This window comes from Heterodontus francisci, chromosome 28 (genome assembly GCF_036365525.1).
Source record: "Heterodontus francisci isolate sHetFra1 chromosome 28, sHetFra1.hap1, whole genome shotgun sequence".
Taxonomy (NCBI): domain Eukaryota; kingdom Metazoa; phylum Chordata; class Chondrichthyes; order Heterodontiformes; family Heterodontidae; genus Heterodontus; species Heterodontus francisci.
The window spans coordinates 6,417,887-6,444,579 of record NC_090398.1 but is presented as its reverse complement, the minus strand read 5'-3'; the positions used below and the strand labels follow the sequence as shown (position 1 = coordinate 6,444,579).

General features: G+C 51.0%; 1 protein-coding gene across 1 annotated transcript in view; it reads left to right on the top strand.

Moving 5' to 3' along the window:
• LOC137385085 (sarcoplasmic/endoplasmic reticulum calcium ATPase 2-like) overlaps positions 1-26,693 on the top strand; it is a 75,377-nt gene that overhangs the window by 27,357 nt on the left and 21,327 nt on the right. Inside the window, exons 4-13 of the mRNA XM_068059835.1 lie at positions 1,903-2,007; positions 2,644-2,782; positions 3,670-3,750; positions 13,138-13,223; positions 16,366-16,830; positions 17,903-17,991; positions 18,359-18,461; positions 20,780-20,911; positions 23,581-23,706; positions 24,219-24,437. Coding sequence (XP_067915936.1) covers positions 1,903-2,007; positions 2,644-2,782; positions 3,670-3,750; positions 13,138-13,223; positions 16,366-16,830; positions 17,903-17,991; positions 18,359-18,461; positions 20,780-20,911; positions 23,581-23,706; positions 24,219-24,437 — 1,545 coding nt within the window. The remainder of the gene's footprint in view (positions 1-1,902; positions 2,008-2,643; positions 2,783-3,669; positions 3,751-13,137; positions 13,224-16,365; positions 16,831-17,902; positions 17,992-18,358; positions 18,462-20,779; positions 20,912-23,580; positions 23,707-24,218; positions 24,438-26,693) is intronic.

Sequence of the window (26,693 nt, the reverse complement as noted above, 5' to 3'; positions counted from 1 at the left end):
ATCCAACCCCTTCCCATTCACTCCCACTGTACACAATCCCAACGGATGCAACCCCTTTCCATTCACTCCCACTGTACACAATCCCAACGGATGCAACCCCTTCCCATTCACTCCCATTGTACACAATCCCAACGGATCCAACCCCTCCCCGTTCACTCCCACTGTACACAATCCCAACGGATCCAACCCCTTCCCATTCACTCCCACTGCACACAATCCCAACGGATCAAACCCCTTTCCGTTCACTCCCACCGTACACAATCCCAACGGATCAAACCCCTCCCCGTTCACTCCCACTGTACACAATCCCAATGGATCAAACCCCTCCCTGTTCACTCCCACTGTACACAATCCCAATGGATTAAACCCCTCCCCGTTCACTCCCACCGTACACAATCCCAACGGATCAAACCCCTCCCTGTTCACTCCCACTGTACACAATCCCAATGGATTAAACCCCTCCCCGTTCACTCCCACCGTACACAATCCCAATGGATCAAACCCCTCCCTGTTCACTCCCACCGTACACAATCCCAATGGATCAAACCCCTCCCCGTTCACTCCCACCGTACACAATTGCAATGGATCAAACCCCTCCCCGTTCACTCCCACCGTACACAATCCCAATGGATCAAACCCCTTCCCGTTCACTCCCACCATACACAATCCCAACGGATCCAACCCCTTCCCATTCCCTCCCACTGTACACAATCCCAATCACGACCTGTCTGTCCTCGGCGCTGCCGGGCGCTCCTTCAGCGCTGCCAGAGGGAGTTTCGGCCTGCATTCTGGGGCTCGTGTCTCTGGATTCGGTCCAGTTGAGTCCAGGCTTGTGTCTGGAGGGGGAATTGGAGGATTGAGTGGTCAATGAAAATACAGCCTGGGACAGGAGTGTCCCTTGTCTGGGTATGACTGAGGTCTTTTCACTGATTCAATCTCTTCTGTGAACCTATTAAGGGTTAACACATCGTTCTCTGTGTCTATTTCTGGATTTTCATTTTCTGAAAATTCCCACTAACCATTGGTGTCCCCAGGTCTCCCCCTCAGGCCCCACCTCCCCCTCAGACCCCTCCAAGGGCTGGCCTCTCTCATGTAATGACCCGAGGGCTGCCTAAATTCCCAGACCTCCGTGACCCCACCCTTTCTTCCCCCGCGCCCCCCCTTCGTACTTCACATACCATCCATGGGAATGCTTGCCACAGATTCAATACTTCCTGTCGAATCAGGATAAACATCCCAAACTCTCCGGGGTGCTGTACTTTGTCAGGAATGTTTGGATCAAGAATAATCTTTTTTAAAGAAATGTAAACATGCCAATAGGAATGTGTCGTAGGCCCTCTTGTGGACGGTGGTGGCTGAACAAGAAGTTGTGATGCTTTCCTATGTTTAGTGGGCCCCAGGTCATTTACACAGCCTGAGTCCCAGCTCACTTGGCACTGTGTCCCCGCTTTGTACCCAGTGTCAGCATCGAGGGCTCTCAAGGCAGGTACAGCACAGGGTTGGGTACACAGTAAACGTCCCTCTACACTGTCCCCATCAAACACTCTCAGGACAGGTACAGCATGGGGTTAGATACAGAGTAAAGCTCCCTCTACATTGTCCCCATCAAACACTCCCAGAACAGGTACAGTACGGGGTTAGATACAGAGTAAAGCTCCCTCTACACTGTCCCCATCAAACACTCCCAGGACAGGTACAGCATGAGGTTCGATACAGTGTACAGCTGCCTCCATGTTACCCAGTGTGCCCACATTTTACACTATCCGTATCGGTACAGTTTTGTCCCTGGGCTCTGGGGGTTGTATTTTGCTGTGCTGAAGGTGGTCTTTAAGGCGAGGCCATGTCTGATTTTATTTCTGCTCTTGTACGTGTGTAATTTTGCTCCATCTTCTGTTTCCTCAGGTGCTGGCCTGGTTTGAGGAAGGGGAGCAAACTGTCACTGCGTTCGTGGAGCCCTTTGTCATTCTGTTGATCTTAGTAGCAAATGCAATCGTGGGAGTTTGGCAGGTATGGATGAGAGGCGGATGGCCAAGAGTTTACAGATGCTGTGCTGCAGGGCCCTCGGATCCACACGGAAATCAGCCAGGGTTCCTGCTCCTGATCACTGTCCAGTGACCCCTGGGTTAGAGAGAGAAGGGAAATCAGCCAGGCTTCCTGCTCCTGATCACTGTCCAGTGACCCCTGGGTTAGAGAGAGAGAGGGGATATCAGCCAGGGTTCCTGCTCCTGATCACTGTCCAGTGACGCCTGGGTTAGAGAGAGAGGGAAATCAGCCAGGGTTCCTGCTCCTGATCACTGTCCAGTGACCCCTGGGTTAGTGAGAGGGGGAAATCAGCCAGGGTTCCTGCTCCTGATCACTGTCCAGTGACCCCTGGGTTAGTGAGAGGGGGAAATCAGCCAGGGTTCCTGCTCCTGATCACTGTCCAGTGACTCCTGGGTTCGAGAGATAGAGGGGAAATCAGCCAGGGTTCCTGCTCCTGATCACTGTCCAGTGACTCCTGGGTTCGAGAGGGAAATCAGCCAGGGTTCCTGCTCCTGATCACTGTCCAGTGACTCCTGGGTTCGAGAGGGAAATCAGCCAGGGTTCCTGCTCCTGATCACTGTCCAGTGACTCCTTGCTGATCTGTCTCTTGCCTTCACTTAGGAGAGGAATGCGGAGAACGCAATCGAGGCCCTGAAAGAATATGAACCTGAAATGGGGAAGGTTTACCGGCAGGATCGGAAGAGTGTTCAGCGGATTAAAGCCCGCGATATCGTCCCTGGGGATGTCGTCGAAGTGGCAGGTATGTTTGTAGATTCACGCAGCATTGCTTGAAGTTGGGGCAGGAGACTCGTGTCCATGTTCGGGGCGAGCTGGTGTTGCTGGGGCTGGTTTCACTGATAACGCAGCAGCCCATTGTGTTATCCAGCACTCCCAGTAGGCACTTCTCGCTAAGGCCAAGAATGAGACATGATGCACTGCCCTATTGGAATCTGTTAGAGATTACTTTATGAACAAGTGACCCCGAATCTGGAGGGTCAATAAATCAAGTATTCAGGCCTCAGCTGTTAAACTGCTTCTCCAGCTTGACTTGGTGGGTAGCAGACACTCGCTCTCACTCACACTGAGTCAGAATGTCCTGGTTTCAAGTCCCCACTCCACACACTGGCTGTAGTAGCTGTGCTACTACTAAGGGAGCGCCGCCCTGTCGGAGGCTCGGTGCCGGGGGAGCGCCGCCCTGTCGGAGGCTCGGTGCCGGGGGAGCGCCGCCCTGTCGGAGGCTCGGTGCCGGGGGAGCTCGGCCCTGTTGGAGCCACCATTCGCGCTGTCAGGTGAATGTAAAACATCCCACCTCCACTACTGGAAGATGAGCGGTACCAGTTGGGGTGGCAGTGGGGGCGGGGGGTAACGGTAGTTGAGGCAAGTTATTCCTGGTGTCATGGTCACCACTTGGAATAAATAATCAGGTCAGGAGCACATTGCTGTTTGTGGGCTCTCGCTCTGGTCAACTTTGCAACTGCATTTCAAAGTAACTCATCACATTGTAGCAAAGTCTGTCTGTGACAATGTCAGTCCTTCCATTCGAACAATGTGTTCGATCGCCCCAGTGTGTGTCTTTAACCTGCTGCTGTGCGTTCATACTGAGATGAGCATGAGTGTCTGTCTCTAACTCTGCTTCTAATTCCTTAGTGGGAGACAAAGTGCCTGCTGATATTCGGCTCACGTCCATCAAATCAACAACACTCCGAGTGGACCAGTCCATCCTCACAGGTAGGTCATCGAGGAAAGGGATTCCATCAGCCAGGGTTCCTGATCACTGTCCAGTGACCCCTGGGTTAGAGAGAGAGGGAAATCAGCCAGGGTTCCTGCACCTGATCACTGTCCACATACACTGAACTAACCTAAAACTAAAATCAACACACACTGAACTAACCCCCCCCCCCCCCCTCCCGAACTAACTCTTCGTGCCAAATCAAGCCTTGTTATAGTTATTCATACAAATCAGTAACACCTACTCTTTGTTCCCAATTGGTGTACAAACTTCTGCCGTTTCTTGGTGTCGGGGCCTGATTGGGGTACTGCCTTGTCAATTTGTCTTAACTTCTTACTCCAATTTCCCATCCCCTTATCTCCTTGTGAACTGTTAGGCTGACTGTTATACAAAGGGTTATTATTAAGCAGTATACAGCTGTCCTGATAGTTTCTGCTTGTTAGTCTGTTTCTACTGATAAGCTGTCCCTACAGCACTGAATAGGCTACTATTAATTTCTGTTAAGCTGTCTGCTGAAGCTCTAAAGTTATTTTGTTAGTAGGCTATACTTAATTGATTAGTTTACTTTAAATGTCCCCAAGTTCTGTTCCCACAGTCCCCCCTTTGATTCCTCAAAATCTTTTAAGAATCATTCCTTTGATCCCACCTAGGCACCTTTAATGGTCTCTATTTGTCTAGAAACAGCCTTCAACACCCAGAGGGGTCGCACTCAATACGTTGCCTGCTTGTGCCACAGGAGGGGCCTGCGGGAGCTCTGTAAAGGCATAAGTTTTGCAGGGGCTTCAGTTACTTGTTTACAACATAAAAAGTGGTACACTTGTACAATTACAATTTCATTTAAGCATCACTGTTACATAATCGATTGTGCAAACAGTACAATTCCATTCTTAAAGTACATTGATCATTCATTAATTCATTTTAAGTATATATGAAAAGGTTATACAATTACCCCTTTATGGCATAACATTTTATAGAGCAAGTTCGAACACTAATTGCTTTTTGGGTAGCTGTCCAACCTGTATTCATACATCCTCTTACATCGCCTAATTAATTTCTTAAGTTGCCAAATTAAGTAGGTCACATCTAACACCATGATACCCAAAACCACTATCAGGATATGGGAGATAATTCTACACCAGGGGTGTATCTGCACGTCTGACCCCCAGTTCCATGCGTCCTCCTGCCAGGTAGGATAATTTCTCTCGTCAATCTCATCTTGTAGCATCTTCGACTGTTGTTCCAGATTGTAGTACACTACAGCAATGACTTCCAGCTGCTATCTCTCTTTACCCAAGCGTGTAGGCAATGGCTGAATAGTATATTCATATTCCCGGAGGTAATTTGTCAAATCCTCCTTAATACTTTCTGTCACAGTTATCGTTTCTGTCTTTTGTTCATGTATCTCTACCAACTCCATCTTCCCTACTCGGGTTGGTATTTGTGGGTTGAACCAAAATGTACTGTTGCTCACCGGACAAGTCCGTTTATGTCCATACTGGTACTCCTTCGCTGTGGTGTTGAAGCAATATCTCCCCTTTCCCATATAGGCCACATGGGTTAGCCCTGACAATGCTTTCCTAGTCGTCTTGGTGCAATTTACAGTGGCATTAAATCCACATTTTGATTCTGCCGTTTTATGTAGTATGAGGACATATGACCACCTGGTTTTCCAGACTGCACTCAGACAATGGACAATGTTGTTCCAATTAACTCTTTTCCAATTTCCATAACATAGGGTAATATATCATAGTATTTTATGTAATCTTTTCCCCCTATCACCCCTATATTTTCTACTTTGTATAATTGCATCCCTGACGGGGGTGGCGCAGTGGTTAGCACCGCAGCCTCACAGCTCCAGCGACCTGGGTTCGATTCTGGGTACTGCCCGTGTGGAGTTTGCAAGTTCTCACTGTGACCGCGTGGGTTTTCTCCGGGTGCTCTGGTTTCCTCCCACAGCCAAAGACTTGCAGGTTGATAGGTAAATTGGCCATTATAAATTGCCCCTAGTATAGGTAGGTGGTAGGGAAGGTGGGGATGTGAGAGGGTAATGGGATTAATGTAGGATTAGTATAAATGGGTGGTTGATGGTCGGCACAGACTCGGTGGGCCGAAGGGCCTGTTTCAGTGCTGTATCTCTAAATAAAATCAATAAATAAATAAAACTTATCTCTCAGAATTACAGGTATTCCCAACACTACTACAATACTCATCGATCCTGTATTTACACATTCCTGACCTTTCCGTACCTTAAATTTTCTGATTTGGCACCTGGTAATTTTATCATTTGTGTGACTAGCTAAGTCCTCCAACTGGGTGTCATTGATCCAAACTGGCACCTGTCCCGCATCAATTTGCCTCGAATTTTCTCGAATTTGTTCTAACATCCACGGTCCATATGTACTACAAACACTTTCATTATTTGAAATGATATCATTAATAGTATGAGCATGACCACCCAGTACTCTCATCAGTCCTGTAATTAGTTCAGTTGCTCTCCATGTAATAAATCACATTTTCTTTCATTCCCGGTATCTCTTTGCACACCAGGTGGTGTTTATTTTGGAGTCTGTCATTTGCTGTTGACTTTATATACCTTCATTTGGGACCAGTGTTTCCATCGGCCCTTCCCTTTTACCATTACTTTGTCTCCCACAACAGGCACCTTCGTCTGTTCCTCTTTCATGTCTGTTTCTATAGAATCTCCTGCCTCAGCTCATACAGTTGCCTGCACAGCTCCTTCACAAATCTTTAACCCTTTCTCTCATGGGTCCTACTTTCTTATTACCTGCTACGACATACCTTGGCAGTCTCATCACCCTTCCTGTCACTGTATTCATCAAATCCTTTCCTACTTTAGCTACACCACTCTGTCCCTTTTGTTCCTTTTTCAAAATATCCTTTACTAGCTGACTAAGAGTTCTAACCTTCTGGTCCACCTTTTCCAAATCTATAGTATTGACAATTGAAGTTCCCATATTAAGGACTGTCATTCACTAAACTACGTTTATGTCTCTTTCCCTTTATTATTCCCTCATTACCAAATTCCTGTCTTAGCAATTGTTACAGTAATACTTTGTACAACTTTCGGGTCTTCTGGCACCAGCCAGGTAGCTGGATATCTGAGATATTCAATATTACCGGTACCAACTTGAGCTTTATATTATCATATACAATTTTATTAGTTTTCATTATTGCAAGTCCATTTTCTGGTCCTGCAGTTAAGGCAGGGCAAGGGAGACCAGTCACTTGTGACTGCTGGGTCGGAACCTTACTCGTCGGTAATTCGGTTGTGGGGGTAACCGTGGGGGTTGGTGCTTCTTGTCTATTTAATTTCACAACCTGAAATAGGAACTGTTCTTTTTTATCTTAGAGCTTTAATATCTTGCGCTAGGGGGAGTTCGAGGATTGCCTGCACTCACTTTTGCTCTGTCTCATGCTTTCCCTGTGTTATTACTATTCCCAAATAAGAAACCTTTTCCTTCATTATCTGTGCCTTTTTCAGCTTAACTTTCACTCTGACCTTCTGGAGGAAGGTGAAATATCGATGGATTATTATAAAATCCCTGGGAGAGACACATCCAGATGTACTGTTGTCCCTGGAACGTAAACGCAAATTTATATTGACACTCTTGTGCCAACGGTATGGACCAGAACCCATGGCTAATATCCAACACAGTAAACCACTTAGACTGTTTTGTTTTTTACTTTCTAAAACTTTGGGATTGTCCTCTTAAATATCAGATAAATTTCCCTTTGAGTGCTTTAAATAACCACTCATATCAATTAAATTTTGTTTATTGATTCCAATTTCTTATGCCCAAACTTCTTGGTATTTTTTGTACGTTAAAGACAGAAGTGCTTGCAACTATCTCTCCTTCTCAAGCACTTTGTCTCATTGATAAAGATGCTGTGACATTTGATGTCTGCAATTAAGTTCTTAAATTCTTAAAGCTGCTGGATCTCTTGCTGTGGCATCAGTTCTCATGTGGCCTTGGAATCTACCGTCACCTGCTTAAAAAACACAAAGAATCCATCGTGGCTCTGCCCCTGAGCCCAGTGGGTGAATTTGTCCACTTCTATCTGTCAATTTAGAAATTTAAAATTTAACAATGTCCAATATGTATAAATTTTACTCTCAGCAATGCAAAAATTGTGTGGTGGATTAAATGGAAAAAAAAACAACAGCTGCAGCAGTTTGTTTGTCTCTGAGGGGGCGAGCAAAACATTCTCAGCTTCGTCACTTTACGAAACCTTTTTTCTGATCGAAAAGAACTACTCCACTTTAAACTTTTTTCAATCCTTTTGGTATCCTTAGGGTTTGAAAACAACAAAATCATTAGTAACATTATCAACTTCAAGGGAAAGCATCTCCATCAGGAAAGACAGCATTTTAGATTAAAGTCCAATTATTACCAAACTTTTAACATCTTTTGTAAGAAGTTCCTAATGCCAGGATTTTTTTATAACAAAGATGATTCCAAATTCCAATTCACTGCAATAAATATTTAAAAATCAAAACTGCCAATGGTATATGAATGAGTCTTGTGTCCGGAACTGAAGACTCCTCCAAAACTTGACATAATAAACTTGAAAGTTCATTGTGGCCACAAATGAAATTTCCAGTTTTTCAACTTAACAGGTCAATTAACCTTAATCGTATAAACTTAACTCAGACTTATTAACTTATAATACTTATTAACTACACACAGAACAGAATAGCACGTGCTTATTTTTAAAGATAGGTAAATCACATCATTTTTCTTGTTCTTCAGGTGCCTTTTCAAAGGCCTGTAATAAAACCAAAAACTAAAGGAAAAGTTATTTAACATTCTTAACACAAAAGATTTAACACCAACTCCTTACACAAACTTTAAACAGGATTTCTTTCCTATGTCTCCTTTATTTATCCTTCTCTCCCTTAAACCAATATCCAATTCCTGACATTTGCTACTTAAACACAGTCAGTAAAACATGTCTTCAAGTTTAGACTGCAAAATAAAGCAATAGCAGAGTTTCCAATTAAAGCAGTGTTTTAAACTTCAAATTGGATTTTTGCCAGACATCTTCAGACCTTCAAGGCTGAAGCTTATCTCTTAGAAAATTGTTCATTGCCTTTTCACAGTTGCAAAACCAACTTTTAAAATAAAAATAAACAAATCTAATTCAATTTTATATCCCATTACTGGGTGCACAGTCTTAAATCGAAATTAATACACTCAACAATCACTTTTCTCACCCATTCAATTCCAAACAACTTAATAGACCCATGCTTTCAACATTAAAGCCAGACAACAAAGAGTTAACGACAGTCTTCTACAAAACACAAGCACTACATCCCAGGGACATCCAATTCATTCGTGGAAGCTTCCAACATTCACACATTCAAATCAAAGACACAATAACTTGTTTTTACTCTAAAACATAGTCCTTTATGTTACTCTGCCATAAATTTTGTCATGGAGCCCTCTGGCCTTTAGCAGCCAAGGACCATTGGGTCCATTCTTTATCCTTACCCAAACACACTCTATATCTTCCGGGGACCACTGTCCCGTGGAGGTTCCATTTTTTTGCCCAATTTCAGTGTACGTTTTAGCCAAATTAAACTGTTGCTCTATATATTCTTTTAACTGTCGAAGGATTTCATCTTCGGGAACATCAGGTGGGGTCCGCCCACCTTTGACGGTAGTTGGTAACTGTCGGTTGCATTCATTGGTCATTTTATCAATGCCGTAGGGTCAGTATAACCGGGTGTTTTTACAGATAAACTCGAGCCGATGGAGCTTCCTTCGAAGCCCGTGGGTTGGTATTACGCCGAATACCGCCGAATAAGGCGCCTGAATATATAGGGGGTTTCCGTCTTCCGTATTCCCCCCCGAGTGGACTCGAGTTACTTAACAGGTTCGAGATCACGTGGTGGAGTACCGAGCTTAGACAACGGCCAAGGACTTGTTAAAACAAAGAGGAGTCCTTACCTCTGGGGCCCGATAAAGGTCCGATGTCCAGTGCTTTGGTCTTTATCCTCCAGCGATCCTGCCGACTACGCCAAATTGTTGGATCCCATTAGTTGCACAAAGAGAAACGAAGTCCGACTGTAGCTTGAAGAAACTTTATTGCAGTACTTAATTGTTACATCTTCAGAAAACTTAACAATGAACTGAACTAAAACTAAAATCAACAACTGAACTAACTCTTCGTGCCAAATCAAGCCTTGTTATAGTTATTCATACAAATCAGTAACACCTACTCTTTGTTCCCAATTGGTCTACAAACTTCTGCAGTTTCTTGGTGTCGGGGCCTGATTGGGGTACTGCCTTGTCAATTTGCCTTAACTTCTTACTCCAATTTCCCATCCCCTTATCTCCTTGTGAACCGTTAGGCTGACTGTTATACAAAGGGTTATTATTAGGCAGTATACAGCTGTCCTGATAGTTTCTGCTTGTTAGTCTGTTTCTACTGATAAGCTGTCCCTGTTCTTCTTTGGGCCTCCTTATCTCGAGAGACAATGGATACGCGCCTGGAGGTGGTCAGTGGTTTGTGAAGCAGCGCCTGGAGTGGCTATAAAGGCCAATTCTAGAGTGACAGGCTCTTCCACAGGTACTAAAGAGAAATTTGTTTGTCGGGGCTGTTGCACAGTTGGCTCTCCCCTTGCGCCTCTCTTTTTTTCCTGCCAACTACTAAGTCTCTTCGACTCGCCACATTTTAGCCCTGTCTTTATGGCTGCCCGCCAGCTCTGGCGAACGCTGGCAACTGACTCCCACGACTTGTGATCAATGTCACAGGATTTCATGTCGCGTTTGCAGACGTCTTTAAAGCGGAGACATGGACGGCCGGTGGGTCTGATACCAGTGGCGAGCTCGCTGTACAATGTGTCTTTGGGGATCCTGCCATCTTCCATGCGGCTCACATGGCCAAGACATCTCAAGCGCCGCTGACTCAGTAGTGTGTACAATCTGGGGATGTTGGCCGCCTCGAGGACTTCTGTGTTGGAGATACGGTCCTGCCACCTGATGCCAAGTATTCTCCGGAGGCAGCGAAGATGGAATGAATTGAGACGTCGCTCTTGGCTGACATACGTTGTCCAGGCCTCGCTGCCATAGAGCAAGGTACTGAGGACACAGGCCTGATACACTCGGACTTTTGTGTTCCGTGTCAGTGCGCCATTTTCCCACACTCTCTTGGCCAGTCTGGACATAGCAGTGGAAGCCTTATCCATGTGCTTGTTGATTTCTGCATCTAGAGACAGGTTACTGGTGATAGTTGAGCCTAGGTAGGTGAACTCTGGAACCACTTCCAGAGCGTGGTCGCCAATATTGATGGATGGAGCATTTCTGACGTCCTGCCCCATGATGTTCGTTTTCTTGAGGCCGATGGTTAGACCAAATTCATTGCAGGCAGCTGCAAACCTGTCGATGAGACTCTGCAGGCTGTCCCTACAGCACTGAATAGGCTACTATTAATTTCTGAAAAGCTGTCTGCTGAAGCTCTAAAGTAATTTTGTTAGTAGGCTATACTTAATTGATTAGTTCACTTTAAATGTCCCCAAGTTCTGTTCCCATAGTTCTGTTCCCACACCTGGGTAAGAGCGAGAGGGGAAATAAGCCAGGGTTCCTGCTCCTGATCACTGTCCAGTGACCCCTGGATTAGAGAGAGGGGGAAATCAGCCAGGGTTCCTGCTCCTGATCACTGTCCAGTGACCCCTGGATTAGAGAGAGGGGGAAATCAGCCAGGGTTCCTGCTCCTGATCACGGTCCAGTGACCCCTGGGTTAGAGAGAGAAAGGGGGGGAAATCAGCTGGAACATCACTTGGAATGGGCCCTCCCCCTCTATATCTCTGTAACCACCTCCAGCCGCTACAACCCTCCCTTTCTCTGTAACCGTCTCCAGCCCCCACAACCCTCCCTACCTCTGTAACCTCCAGCCCCTACATTCCTCCCTATCTCTGTAACCTCCTCCAGCCCCGACATCTCTCCCTATCTCTATAACCACCTCCAGCCCTTGGACCCCTCCCTATCCCTGTAACCTCCTCCAGTCCCTACACCCCTCCCTATCTCTAACCTCCTCCAGCCCCGACACCTCCCTATCTCTGTAACCTCCTCTAGCCCCGGCACCCCTCCCTATCTCTGTAACCTCCTCCAGCCCCTACTCTTCCCTATCTCTGTAACCTCCTCCGGTCCATACACCCCTCCCTATCTCTGTAACCTCCTCCAGCCCCTGCACCCCTCCCTATCTCTGTAACCTCCTCCAGCCCCTACTCTCTTCCCTATCTCTGTAACCTCCTCCAGCCCCTACTCTCTTCCCTATCTCTGTAACCTCCTGCAGCCCCTACAAACCTCCCTATCTCTGTAACCTCCTCCAGTCCCTACACGCCTCCCTATCTCTGTAACCTCCTCCAGCCCCGACAACCCTCCCTATCTCTGTAACCTCCTCCAGCCCCGACAACCCTCCCTATCTCTGTAACCTCCTCCAGCCCCGACAACCCTCCCTATCTCTGTAACCTCCTGCAGCCCCTACTCTCTTCCCTATCTCTGTAACCTCCTCCAGTCCGTACACCCCTCCCTATCTCTGTAACCTCCTCCAGCCCCTACACCCCTCCCTATCTCTGTAACCTCCTCCAGCCCCTACACCCCTCCCTATCTCTGTCACCTCCTCCAGCCCCTACACCCCTCCCTATCTCTGTCACCTCCTCCAGCACCTACACCCCTCCCTATCTCTGTAACCTCCTCCAGGCCCCTACACCCCTCCCTATCTCTGTAACCTCCTCCAGCACCTACACCCCTCCCTATCTCTGTAACATCCTCCAGGCCCCTAAAACCCTTCAAGGTCTCTGTGCTCCTCTATTTCCGGCCTCTTGTGCATCCTCCGACTTCCGTTGCTGCTCCATTGGTGGCTGTGCCTTTAGTTGTTGTGGCTGTGTGATCTGTAATTCCTTCCCGCTCACCCTCCACCTGGCTCTCCTCCCTTAAGACTCCTGTTAAAACCTAACTCTTGGCTTGTGTTCCTCTGCTTTCTGTCTGATTTACGCCTCTGTCAAGCTCCTTGGGACATTGGCCTGCATTGAACGCACTGAGTCGGAGCAAGTCGTTGGCGGTGGAGGGACTCGAGAGCGGTACCTCGCCCAGGGGTCAGTGGGTCACAGTTAACTCCTTCTACTTCAAACCTCCTAGCCAACCCCGTTTCCCCCCCCCCCAACCCGGGCCAAGCCCCATATCACCAGCCATCCTGAAGTCTCCGAAGGGCAGCTCGGCGCATCGTACGAATCAGGTCGGTGTCGCTGCCTGGCAAGCCCCAGGGTGGTTGTGGATGGCTGAGCTCTGCCAACTATGCGAGATGTCACGCAATTGCTCTGTTTATTCCAAATCCCACCACCTCACCTTGTTTCCCTGCAGGAGAATCCGTTTCTGTGATCAAGCACACAGACCCCGTGCCGGATCCCCGTGCTGTTAACCAAGACAAGAAGAACATGTTGTTCTCGGTGAGCCTGGGTGCTGTGGGATGTCACAGAGGATCGGGGTGGATGGGTGGGGGGGGGCAATTAACTCGTACATGAGGAGGTTCGCGTTAGTTTGGTTACTCTGCTGTGGTGTGTGGGGAATGGATGGGGTTCCCGGTAGTTAGGTTACGGTGCTGGCGGTGTGTGGGGAATGGATGGGGTTCCCGGTAGTTGGGTTACCGTGTGTGGGGAATGGATGGGGTTCCTGGTAGTTGGGTTACTGTGCTGTGGTGTGTGGGGAATGGATGGGGTTCCCAGTAGTTAGGTTACAGTGCTGGCGGTGTGTGGGGAATGGATGGGGTTCCTGGTAGTTGGGTTACGGTGCTGGGGGTGTGTATGGAATGGATGGGGTTCCTGGTAGTTGGGTTACGGTGTGTGGGGAATGGATGGGTTTCCTGGTAGTTGGGTTACGGTGTGTGGGGAATGGATGGGTTTCCTGGTAGTTGGGTTACGGTGTGTGGGGAATGGATGGGTTTCCTGGTAGTTGGGTTACGGTGTGTGGGGAATGGATGGGTTTCCTGGTAGTTGGGTTACGGTGTGTGGGGAATGGGTTTCCTGGTAGTTGGGTTACGGTGTGTGGGGAATGGATGGGTTTCCTGGTAGTTGGGTTACTGTGCTGTGGTGTGTGGGGAATGGATGGGGTTCCCGGTAGTTAGGTTACGGTGCTGACGGTGTGTGGGGAATGGATGGGGTTCCCGGTAGTTGGGTTACGGTGTGTGGGGAATGGATGGGGTTCCTGGTAATTGGGTTACGGTGCTGGGGGTGTGTATGGAATGGATGGGTTTCCTGGTAGTTGGGTTACGGTGTGTGGGGAATGGATGGGTTTCCTGGTAGTTGGGTTACGGTGTGTGGGGAATGGATGGGTTTCCTGGTAATTGGGTTACAGTGCTGGGGGTGTGTATGGAATGGATGGGTTTCCTGGTAGTTGGGTTACGGTGTGTGGGGAATGGATGGGTTTCCTGGTAGTTGGGTTACGGTGTGTGGGGAATGGATGGGTTTCCTGGTAATTGGGTTACGGTGCTGGGGGTGTGTATGGAATGGATGGGTTTCCTGGTAATTGGGTTACGGTGTGTGGGGAATGGATGGGTTTCCTGGTAATTGGGTTACGGTGCTGGGGGTGTGTATGGAATTGATGGGGTTCCCGGTAGTTGGGTTACGGTGTGTGGGGAATGGATGGGTTTCCTGGTAGTTGGGTTACGGTGTGTGGGGAATGGATGGGGTTCCTGGTAGTTGGGTTACGGTGCTGGCGGTGTGTATTGAATGGATGGGTTTCCTGGTAATTGGGTTACGGTGCTGGGGGTGTGTATGGAATGGATGGGTTTCCTGGTAATTGGGTTACGGTGCTGGGGGTGTGTATGGAATTGATGGGGTTCCCGGTAGTTGGGTTACGATGTGTGGGGAATGGATGGGTTTCCTGGTAGTTGGGTTACGGTGTGTGGGGAATGGATGGGTTTCCTGGTTGTTGGGTTACGCTGCTGGGGGTGTGTATGGAATGGATGGGTTTCCTGGTAATTGGGTTACGGTGCTGGGGGTGTGTATTGAATGGATGGGTTTCCTGGTTGTTGGGTTACGGTGCTGGGGGTGTGTATGGAATGGATGGGTTTCCTGGTTGTTGGGTTACGGTGCTGGGGGTGTGTATTGAATGGATGGGTTTCCTGGTTGTTGGGTTACGGTGCTGGGGGTGTGTATGGAATGGATGGGTTTCCTGGTAATTGGGTTACGGTGCTGGGGGTGTGTATGGAATGGATGGGGTTCCTGGTAGTTGGGTTACGGTGTGTGGGGAATGGATGGGTTTCCTGGTAGTTGGGTTACGGTGCTGGGGGTGTGTATTGAATGGATGGGTTTCCTGGTTGTTGGGTTACGGTGCTGGGGGTGTGTATTGAATGGATGGGTTTCCTGGTTGTTGGGTTACGGTGCTGGGGGTGTGTATTGAATGGATGGGTTTCCTGGTTGTTGGGTTACGGTGCTGGGGGTGTGTATGGAATGGATGGGGTTCCTGGTAGTTGGGTTACGGTGCTGGGGGTGTGTATTGAATGGATGGGTTTCCTGGTTGTTGGGTTACGGTGCTGGGGGTGTGTATTGAATGGATGGGTTTCCTGGTAATTGGGTTACGGTGCTGGGGGTGTGTATGGAATGGATGGGGTTCCTGGTAGTTGGGTTACGGTGTGTATTGAATGGATGGGTTTCCTGGTTGTTGGGTTACGGTGCTGGGGGTGTGTATGGAATGGATGGGGTTCCTGGTAGTTGGGTTACGGTGTGTATTGAATGGATGGGTTTCCTGGTTGTTGGGTTACGGTGCTGGGGGTGTGTATTGAATGGATGGGTTTCCTGGTTGTTGGGTTACGGTGCTGGGGGTGTGTATTGAATGGATGGGTTTCCTGGTTGTTGGGTTACGGTGCTGGGGGTGTGTATTGAATGGATGGGTTTCCTGGTAATTGGGTTACGGTGCTGGGGGTGTGTATTGAATGGATGGGTTTCCTGGTTGTTGGGTTACGGTGCTGGGGGTGTGTATTGAATGGATGGGTTTCCTGGTTGTTGGGTGACGGTGCTGGGGGTGTGTATGGAATGGATGGGGTTCCTGGTAGTTGGGTTACGGTGCTGGGGGTGTGTATTGAATGGATGGGTTTCCTGGTAATTGGGTTACGGTGCTGGGGGTGTGTATTGAATGGATGGGTTTCCTGGTTGTTGGGTTACGGTGCTGGGGGTGTGTATTGAATGGATGGGTTTCCTGGTTGTTGGGTTACGATGCTGGGGGTGTGTATTGAATGGATGGGTTTCCTGGTTGTTGGGTGACGGTGCTGGGGGTGTGTATTGAATGGATGGGGTTCCTGGTAGTTGGGTTACGGTGTGTATTGAATGGATGGGTTTCCTGGTTGTTGGGTTACGGTGCTGGGGGTGTGTATTGAATGGATGGGTTTCCTGGTTGTTGGGTGACGGTGCTGGGGGTGTGTATTGAATGGATGGGGTTACTGGTAGTTGGGTTACGGTGTGTATTGAATGGATGGGTTTCCTGGTAGTTGGGCTACGGTGCTGGGGGTGGGGACCGTGACCACCACATTCTAGTAATGCGAATGCTCGCTGCCTTTCTGTTGCCGCCCCCCCTCTCTCTTTCTCCACTCCTCAGGGCACCAACATCTCAGCCGGCAAGGCAATTGGCTTGGTGGTGGCCACTGGGGTGAACACTGAGATCGGCAAGATCCGCGACGAGATGGTGGCCACAGAGCAGGAGCGCACACCGCTGCAGCAGAAGCTGGATGAATTCGGGGAGCTGCTCTCCAAGGTGATCTCCATCATTTGCATCGCAGTCTGGATCATAAACATCGGCCACTTCAACGACCCTGTTCACGGAGGCTCTTGGGTCCGCGGCGCCATCTACTACTTCAAAATTGCCGTGGCGTTGGCCGTGGCCGCCATCCCCGAGGGGCTACCCGCTGTCATCACCACCTGCCTCGCCCTGGGCACCCGTCGCATGGCCAGGAAGAATGCCATTGTCCGCAGCCTGCCCTCAGTCGAGACCCTTGGCTGTACCTCGGTCATCTGCTCCGACAAGACTGGCACGCTGACCACCAACCAGATGTCCGTGTGCCGGGTACGATCCTTTCATTACTGACCATAACTCCCTCTCTTCCTCCCATCATAACCTCCACCAGAAAATCTCAATACCCTGTTCTCTCCCTCTCCCTGCTCCATCACCAAGAGGGAGAAATCAGCCAGGGTTCCTGTTTCTGATCACTGTCCAGTGACCCCTGGGTTAGAGAGAGAGGGTTCCTGCTCCTGATCACTGTCCAGTGACCCCTGGGTTAGAGAGAGTGGGGAAATCAGCCAGGGTTCCTGCTCCTGATCACTGTCCAGTGACCCCTGGGTTAGAGAGTGAGGGGGAAATCAGCCTGGGTTCCTGATCACTGTCCAGTGACCCCTGGGTTAGAGAGAGAGGGGAAATCAGTCAGGGTTCCTGTTTCTGATCACTGTCCACTGACCCCTGGGTTCGAGAGAGAGATGGGAAATCAGCCAGGGTTCCTGCTCCTGATCACTGTCCAGTGATCCCTGGGTTAGAGAGAGAGGGGAAATCAGCCCGGGCTCCTGCTCCTGATCACAGTCCAGTGACCCCTGGGTTCGAGAGAGAGGGGAAATCAGCCCGGGCTCCTGTTCCTGATCACTGTCCAGTGACCCCTGGGTTAGAGAGAGAGGGGGAAATCAGCCAGGGTTCCTGCTCCTGATCACTGTCCAGTGATCCCTGGGTTAGAGAGAGAGGGGAAATCAGCCAGGGTTCCTGCTCCTGATCACTGTCCAGTGACCCCTGGGTTCGAGAGAGAGGGGAAATCAGCCAGGGTTCCTGCTCCTGATCACTGTCCAGTGACCCCTGGGTTAGAGAGAGAGGGGATATCAGCCAGGGTTCCGATGAAGGGTCACTGACCCGAAATGTTAACTCTGCTTCTCTTTCCACAGATGCTGCCAGACCTGCTGAGTGATTCCAGCATTTCTTGTTTTTATTTCAGATTTCTAGCATATGCAGTATTTTGCTTTTAATTAAATCAGCCAGGGTTCCTGCTCCTGATGACTCTCCAGTGACACCTGGGTTAGAGAGAGAGAGGTAGCTGTTTGCCTCTTGTCACCTGAGTGCACTGCCATCCATTAACCTGAGGTGTTTCTGCTGTTTGCAGATGTTCATTGTGGAGAAGCTGGAAGGAGATCGTAGCACACTGAGCGAGTTCACCGTTACCGGATCTACATATGCTCCAGATGGTGAAGTGTGAGTTTAAACTCTGTCATAGCGAGCAATTGTACTGACTTCCCGGGTCCTGGCTGTAGTCATGGTAACAGTGGGAGGTGGGTGTTTGTATTACTTCTGTGTGCACCCCTGAACTGGGAGGAAAAGGATTCTCACAACGAGGGCTGCAGTGTGGTGTAACAATGACAGGTGTCAACGGGCCTCAGGGTTGGGAACATTTGGAGTGGGAGAGTGTTCGCGGGGCTGCAGGGTTCACAGCAGGCTCAGGGTTGGAGATGGGGTTCAGAGTGTGATGTGTTGCAGAGGCTGTGTAATCCAGGTCTCCTCATGTTCACCCCACCTGGACATGGCTACCCGTGTTGCTGACATGTTTGCTCTTGCTGGACAGGTTGAAAAACAGGCGTGTGGTGCGTTGCAGCCAGTATGATGCCCTCGTGGAGCTGGCCACCATTTGTGCTTTATGTAATGATTCGTCACTGGATTTTAACGAGGTGAGAGTTTGTGACGGAGCTGTCTCTCGCTGGCGCGCGCTGATACAAATTAGAGGCTGGAGTTGGCCACTCGGCCCCTCGAGCCTGCTCCGCCATTCAATAAGATCATGATTTATCTGATTGTAATCTCAACTCCACATTCCCACCTACCCCCGATAACCTTTCACCCCCTTGCTTATCAAGAATCTATCTACCTCTGCCTTAAAAATATTCAAAGACTCTGCTTCCACCACCTTTTGAGGAAGAGAATTCCAAAGACTCACGACCCTCTCAGAGAAAAAAAAAATCTCCTCATCTGTCTTAAATAGACGACACCTTTTTAAACAGTGACCCCTAGTTCTAGATTCTCCCACAGGTGGAAACATCCTTTCCTCATCCACCTTGTCAAGAACCCTCAGGATCTTATGTTTCAATCAAGTCGCCTCTTACTCTTGTAAATTCCAGCGGATACAAGCCGAGCCTGTCCAACCTTTCCTCATAGAACAACGTACCCATTCCAGGTACTCGTCCAGTAAACCTTCTCTGAACTGCCTCCAATGCATTTACATCCTTCCTTAAATAAGACCAGTATTGTACACAGTACTCCAGATGTGGTCTCGTCAATGCCCTGTATAACTGAAGCATAACCTCCCTACTGTTACTTGTTTCTCACGAGAGGAACGGAATACAATAACATTCGTTTTCTCTCCTTTTCTCTGACTGTAGGATGCTTCTCACGAAGCAGCGATCCTGCCACTGTCTTGAGCTTGGGTATCACCCTCTCCCAATGCCACCATTGCCCCCTCCCTATCCAGGAGTCTCTACTCACTGTCCTGTGTATCATTGGAGAGGCTGAGCCCGCGATAAATTAAACCCATCCTCCTCCACGCCCTACACCCTTCCCTTTCTCTAACCTCCCCCAGCCCCTACACCCCTCCCTATCTCTGTACCCTCCTCCACTCCCGACACCCTTCCCTATCTCTAACCTCCTCCAGCCCCTACACCCTTCCCAATCTCTGTAACCTCCTCCACGCCCTACACCGTTCCCTATCTCTAACCTCCTCCACGCCCTACACCCCTCCCTATCTCTGTGACCTCCTCCAGCCCCTGCACCCCTCCCTATCTCTGTAACCTCCTCCAGCCCCTGCACCCCTCCCTATCTCTGTACCCTCCTCCAGCCCCTGCACCACTCCCTATCTCTGTAACCTCCTCCAGGCTCGACAGTCCTCCCTATTTCTGGCCCCTCCTCCAGCCCCTACACTCCTCCCTATCTCTGTACCCTCCTCCAGCCCCTGCACCACTCCCTATCTCTGTAACCTCCTCCAGGCTCAACAGTCCTCCCTATTTCTGGCCCCTCCTCCAGCCCCTACACTCCTCCCTATCTCTGTAACCTCCTCCAGCCCCTGCACCTCTCCCTATCTCTGTAACCTCCTCCAGCCCCTGCACCTCTCCCTATCTCTGTAACCTCCTCCAGCCCCTGCACCCCTCCCTATCTCTGTAACCTCCTCCAGCCCCTGCACCCCTCCCTATCTCTGTAACCTCCTCCAGCCCCTGCACCCCTCCCTATCTCTGTAACCTCCTCCAGCCCCTGCACCCCTCCCTATCTCTGTAACCTCCTCCAGCCCCTGCACCCCTCCCTATCTCTGTAACCTCCTCCAGCCCCTGCACCCCTCCCTATCTCTGTAACCTCCTCCAGCCCCTGCACCCCTCCCTATCTCTGTAACCTCCTCCAGCCCCTGCACCCCTCCCTATCTCTGTACCCTCCTCCAGCCCCTGCACCACTCCCTATCTCTGTAACCTCCTCCAGGCTCGACAGTCCTCCCTATTTCTGGCCCCTCCTCCAGCCCCTACACTCCTCCCTATCTCTGTAACCTCCTCCAGTCTCGACACCCCTCCGAGATCTCTGCATTCCTCCAATTCCGGGCTCTTGAGCATCCCCTGATTCCCATCGCTCCACCACTGGCGGCCGTGACTTCAGCTGCCTGGTCCCTAAGCTCTGGAAGTCCCTCCCTCCCTCAACCTCTCTCCTCTTTCACTGAATTTTTGGTCACTTGTTCTAATCTTTCTGTCTGTGGTTCAGTGTTGAATTTTGTTTGATAATGCTCCTGTGAAGCACCTGGGGTGTTTTACTGTTGACTGCTTGGCCTCCATCAGAGTAAGGGGTCCTTCATCCACTGGGTTTCAACCCGAGAGTGAAAGGTCACAGCTCCTGACCCCTAACCTTTGGTCTCTGTCGGGCTGGGTTTTTGCATGGCTTCACAGGTCAACTGTTTGCTTTGCCTCGAGATATGCTACCTATTGCTTTCTGACCCCTGACCTGTCCTTTGCACTCTTGACAGGTGAAAGGAGTTTACGAGAAGGTGGGAGAGGCGACTGAAACGGCCCTGTGCTGTCTGGTAGAGAAGATGAATGTGTTTGACACCAATCTCAAAGGGCTGACGAAGGTGGAACGTGCCAATGCATGCTGCTCGGTGAGTGAGAGTACATGATGCTTTTAGTCATTCCTGGGATGTGGGCGTCGCTGGCCAGGCCAGCATTTATTGCCCATCCCTAATTGCCCTTGAGAAGGTGGTGGTGAGCTGCCTTCTTGAACCGCTGCAGTCCATGTGGGGTAGGTACACCCACAGTGCTGTTAGGAAGGGACTTCCAGGATTTTGACCCAGCGACAGTGAAGGAACATTGATATAGTTCCAAGTCAGGATGGTGTGTGACTTGGATGGGAACTTTCAGGTGGTGGTGTTCCCATGCACCTGCTGCCCTTGTCCTTCGAGTTGGTAGAGGTCACGGGTTTGGAAGGTGCTGTCTAAGGAGCCTTGGTGCATTGCTGCAGTGCATCTTGTAGATGGTACACACTGCTGCCACTGTGCGTCGGTGGTGGAGGGAGTGAATGTTTGTAGATGGGGTGCCAATCAAGCGGGCTGCTTTGTCCTGGATGGTGTCGAACTTCCTGAGTGTTGTTGGAGCTGCACCCATCCAGGCAAGTGGAGAGTATTCCATCACACTCCTGACTTGTGTCTTGTAGATGGTGGACAGGCTCTGGGGAGACGGGAGGTGTGTTACTCGCCGCAGAGTTCCCAGCCTCTGACCAGTTATAGCCGCAGTATTTATATAGCTGGTCCAGTTGAGTTTCTGGTCAATGGTGACCCCCAGAATGTTGAAGGTTGGAATTCTCGGTGAGAGTAATGCCATTGAACATAGAAGGCAGTGGTACCTGGTACCTGTGTGGCGCGAATGTTACTTGCCACTTAGCAGCCCAAGCCTGGATATTGTCAAGGTCTTGCTGCATTTCTACACGGACTGCTTCAGTATCTGAGGAGTCACGAATGGTGCTGAACATTGTGCAATCATCAGCGAACATCCCCACTTCTGACCTTATGATTGAAGGAAGGTCATTGATGAAGCAGCTGAAGATGGTTGGGCCTAGGACACTACCCTGAGGAACTCCTGCAGTGATGTCCTGGAGCTCAGATCATTGACCTCCAGCAACCACAACCATCTTCATCTGCGCTAGGTACAACTCCAACCAGTGGAGTGTTTTCCCCCTGATACCCATTGACTCCAGTTTTGCTAGGGCTCCTTGATGCCATACTCTGTCAAATGCTGCCTTGATGTCAAGGGCAGTCACTCTCACCTCACCTCTGGAGTTCAGCTCTTTTGTCCACGTTTGAACCAAGGCTGTAATGAGGTCAGGAGCTGAGTGGCCCTGGCGGAAACCAAACTGAGCATCACTGAGCAGGTTATTGCTAAGCAAGTGCTGCTTGATGGCACTGTTGATGACACCTTCCATCACTTTACAGATGATTGAGAGTAGGCTGATGGGGCGGTAATTGGTCGGGTTGGATTTGTCCTGCTTTTTGTGTACCATACGTAATTTTCCACATTGCCGGGTAGATGCCAGTGTTGTAGCTGTACTGGAACAGCTTGGCTAGGGGCGTGACTAGTTCTGGAGCACAGGTCTTCAGTGCTATTGCCGGAATATTGTCAGGGCCCATAGCCTTTGCAGCATCCAGTGCCTTCACTCGTTTCTTGATATCACGTGGAGTGAATCGAATTGGCTGAAGTCTGGGTTCTGTGATGCTGGGGACTTCAGGAGGAGGCCGAGATGGATCATCAACTCGACAGTTCTGACTGAAGATTGTTGCAAATGCTTCAGCCTTATCTTTCGCACTGATGTGCTGGGCTTCTCCATCACTGAGGATGGGGATATTTGTGGAGCTTCCTCCTGTCAATTATTTAATTCTCCACCACCATTCACGACTGGATGTGGCAGGACTGCAGAGCTTGGATCTGATCCGTTTATCGTGGTATCACTTAGCTCTGTCTGTTGCATGCTGCTTCCGCTGTTTGGCATGCAAGTAGTCCTAGGTTGTAGCTGCACCAGGTTGACACCTCATTTTTTTGGTATACCTGGTGCTGCTGTGGGTGTGTGTTGGGAGAGGTTAGAGAGATTGAACAGATCAGTTCCATGAGGGTGAGTGAGGACAGGACAGCTCAGAGAGAGGGAGCAAGGGGCCTGAACCTTAAAATTAAAGCCAGGCCATTCAGGGGTGATGTCAGGAAGCAGTTCACACAAAGGGGAGTGGAAATCTGGAGCACTCTTTCCCCAAAAAGATGTCGAGGCTCGGGGTCAATTGGAAATTGAAGCTTGCGACTGATAGATTTCAGTTCAATAGGGGTGTTCAAAGTTCAGGGATCAAGACATGTGGATGGACTTAAGATACAGACCTCAATAATCCAACTGAATGGCATAAAAGGCTTGAGGGGCCGAATGGGCCTCCTCCTGTTCCTGTGTAACAGGTACGAGGAGGGGCCGAATGGGCCTCCTCCTGTTCCTGTGTAACAGGCTCAAGGAGGGGCTGAATAGCCTCTTCCTTTTCCTGGTGTAACAGGTTCGAGGAGGGGCTGAATGGCCTCCTCCTGTTCCTGGTGTAACAGATTCGAGGAGGGGCTGAATGGCCTCCTCTTCCTGGTGTAACAGGTTCGAGGAGGGGCTGAATGGCCTCCTCCTGTTCCTGGTGTATTCTCTCTGCAGCAGTATTGATGTTAGGAGGGTTCAAAGACTGCCTGATGACATGGTGAGAATGGTGTTTGTCTCTCCTGTCACCCTCACTCTGTTATTTCTCTCTCTCTCCCCTTGCAGGTCATCAAGCAGTTGATGAAGAAAGAGGTGACCCTGGAGTTCTCTCGAGACCGGAAGTCCATGTCTGTCCTCTGCTCTCCCAATAAACCAACCCGCACATCGACGGGAGCCAAGATGTTCGTGAAGGTTCGCGGTCAGATTGCTGCAGAGCTCCCCTTCAAATATAGTCGCACTCCCAAATTCCCTGTCACCATCGTCCAACCCCCTCCCTTCCATCCCCGATCAACTGCATCTGCTCCCACCCCCGATTTGCTGGCACTCGCCCTCCCTTTCTCCCACTGTCAGGTCTGCACTTTCCCTCCATCCCTCCCTCTGTCAGACCCCAGTCCACAGCCGCCCTCCCTCCCTCTGTCAGGCCCTAGCCCATTTCCACCCTCCCTCCTTCTGTCAGGCCTGCACTCTCTCTCCCCTCCTCACGTCAGGCCCAGCGACACCTGCCCTCCCTCGCTTGGTCGGGCCCCCAGCCTCACCCTCCCAGTATACTACTCTGCTTTGTCGGTCGGTCTCTTTCTCTCGTGCTCCCTCTCGCTCGCTGCTTGTCTCAGATTTCAGTCTATGTCTCTCTCTCCCCATCTAGTCCCTACTTGACACTGTCCATTCTCCCTGACTCTGTTCTCTCTCCCTCTGACCTCCCTCAGGGTGCTCCGGAGGGTGTGATTGAGAGGTGCCGGTTCATTCGCGTGGGTTTGGAGAAGTTTCCGCTGACGGCGCCCCTGAAGGAGCAGCTGATGGGGGTGATTCGGGAGTGGGGTACAGGCCGGGACACCCTGCGTTGCCTGGCTCTTGCCACTCGAGACCACCCACTGAAGAAGGACCAGCTGAAGCTCGAGGACCCCAGCCTGTTTGCTGAGTACGAGGTGAGTTAGGCAGGAGTGGGTAATGTGGAGGGAGGGAACTCTGCGCTGGGTGTTGCTGCTGAAAGTGGTGCCATCCAGTGAAAGTGAGACAGCAACTCCGCTGTGACTCTGTGGACAGCATTAAACTGATGATAAAAGCAAAATACTGCGGATGCTGGAAATCTGAAATAAAAACAAGAAATGCTGGAACCACTCAGCAGGTCTGGCAGCATCTGTGAAAAGAGAAGCAAAGTTAACGTTTCGGGTCAGTGATGAACTTGTCACTTAGCACATTGCTCTTTGTGGGAGCTTGCGATCGATCGGCAATTGGCTGCTGTGTTTCCTACATTTCAACAGTGGCTACACTCCCAACAACACTTCATCTGCTGTGATATGCTGTGGGACGTCCTGAGGTCGTGAAAGGTACTCTTGAAATCAGAGTTTGTTCTTTATCTCCTCTCTCTCCTGACAGAATGAGATGGTGAAAGGAGCAGCAGAATGTGGGCTGGTTATGTCTGCCCCTCGTGTTTAATGCACGCTCTCTTCCCTTAGGGATTTTTAACACACTCACTCACCTGGTGTTTTAACTCCCAGCTGATGATTCGTGTGCACTCGCTCGCTCCCCCTCGCTGTTTGGCACGCACTCATTCGCTCCCCTTCGCTGTTTGGCGCGCACTCACTCGCTCCCCTTCGCTGTTGTTTGGCGCGCACTCGCTCGCTCCCCTTCGCTGTTGTTTGGCGCGCACTCGCTCGCTCCCCTTCGCTGTTGTTTGGCGCGCACTCGCTCGCTCCCCTTCGCTGTTGTTTGGCGCGCACTCGCTCGCTCCCCTTCGCTGTTGTTTGGCGCGCACTCGCTCGCTCCCCTTCGCTGTTGTTTGGCGCGCACTCGCTCGCTCCCCCTCGCTGTTGTTTGGCGCGCACTCGCTCGCTCCCCCTCGCTGTTGTTTGGCGCGCACTCGCTCGCTCCCCCTCGCTGTTGTTTGGCGCGCACTCGCTCGCTCCCCCTCGCTGTTGTTTGGCGCGCACTCGCTCGCTCCCCCTCGCTGTTGTTTGGCGCGCACTCGCTCGCTCCCCCTCGCTGTTGTTTGGCGCGCACTCGCTCGCTCCCCCTCGCTGTTGTTTGGCGCGCACTCGCTCGCTCCCCCTCGCTGTTGTTTGGCGCGCACTCGCTCGCTCCCCCTCGCTGTTGTTTGGCGCGCACATCGCTCGCTCCCCCTCGCTGTTGTTTGGCGCGCACTCGCTCGCTCCCCCTCGCTGTTGTTTGGCGCGCACTCGCTCGCTCCCCCTCGCTGTTGTTTGGCGCGCACTCGCTCGCTCCCCCTCGCTGTTGTTTGGCGCGCACTCGCTCGCTCCCCCTCGCTGTTGTTTGGCGCGCACTCGCTCGCTCCCCCTCGCTGTTGTTTGGCGCGCACTCGCTCGCTCCCCCTCGCTGTTGTTTGGCGCGCACTCGCTCGCTCCCCCTCGCTGTTGTTTGGCGCGCACATCGCTCGCTCCCCCTCGCTGTTGTTTGGCGCGCACTCGCTCGCTCCCCCTCGCTGTTGTTTGGCGCGCACTCGCTCGCTCCCCCTCGCTGTTGTTTGGCGCGCACTTCGCTCGCTCCCCCTCGCTGTTGTTTGGCGCGCACTCGCTCGCTCTCCCTCGCTGATGTTTGGCGCGCACTCGTCGCTCTCCCTCGCTGTTTGGCGCGCACTCGCTCGCTACCCCTCGCTGTTTGGCGCGCACTCGCTCGCTACCCCTCGCTGTTTGGCGCGCACTTCGCTCGCTACCCCTCGCTGTTGTTTGGCGCGCACTCGCTCGCTACCCCTTGCTGTTGTTTGGCGCGCACTCGCTCGCTCCCCCTCGCTGTTGTTTGGCGCGCACTCGCTCGCTCCCCCTCGCTGTTGTTTGGCGCGGACTCGCTCGCTCCCCCTCGCTGATGTTTTGCGCGCACTCGTCGCTCCCCCTCGTTTGGCGCGCACTCGCTCGCTCCCCATCGCTGTTGTTTGGCGCGCACTCGCTCGCTCTCCCTCGCTGCTGTTTGGCGCGCACTCGCCCGCTCCCCCTCGCTGCTGTTTGGCGCGCACTCGCCCGCTCCCCCTCGCTGCTGTTTGGCGCGCACTCGCCCGCTCCCCCTCGCTGCTGTTTGGCGCGCACTCGCCCGCTCCCCCTCGCTGCTGTTTGGCGCGCACTCGCCCGCTCCCCCTCGCTGCTGTTTGGCGCGCACTCGCCCGCTCCCCCTCGCTGCTGTTTGGCGCGCACTCGCCCGCTCCCCCTCGCTGCTGTTTGGCGCGCACTCGC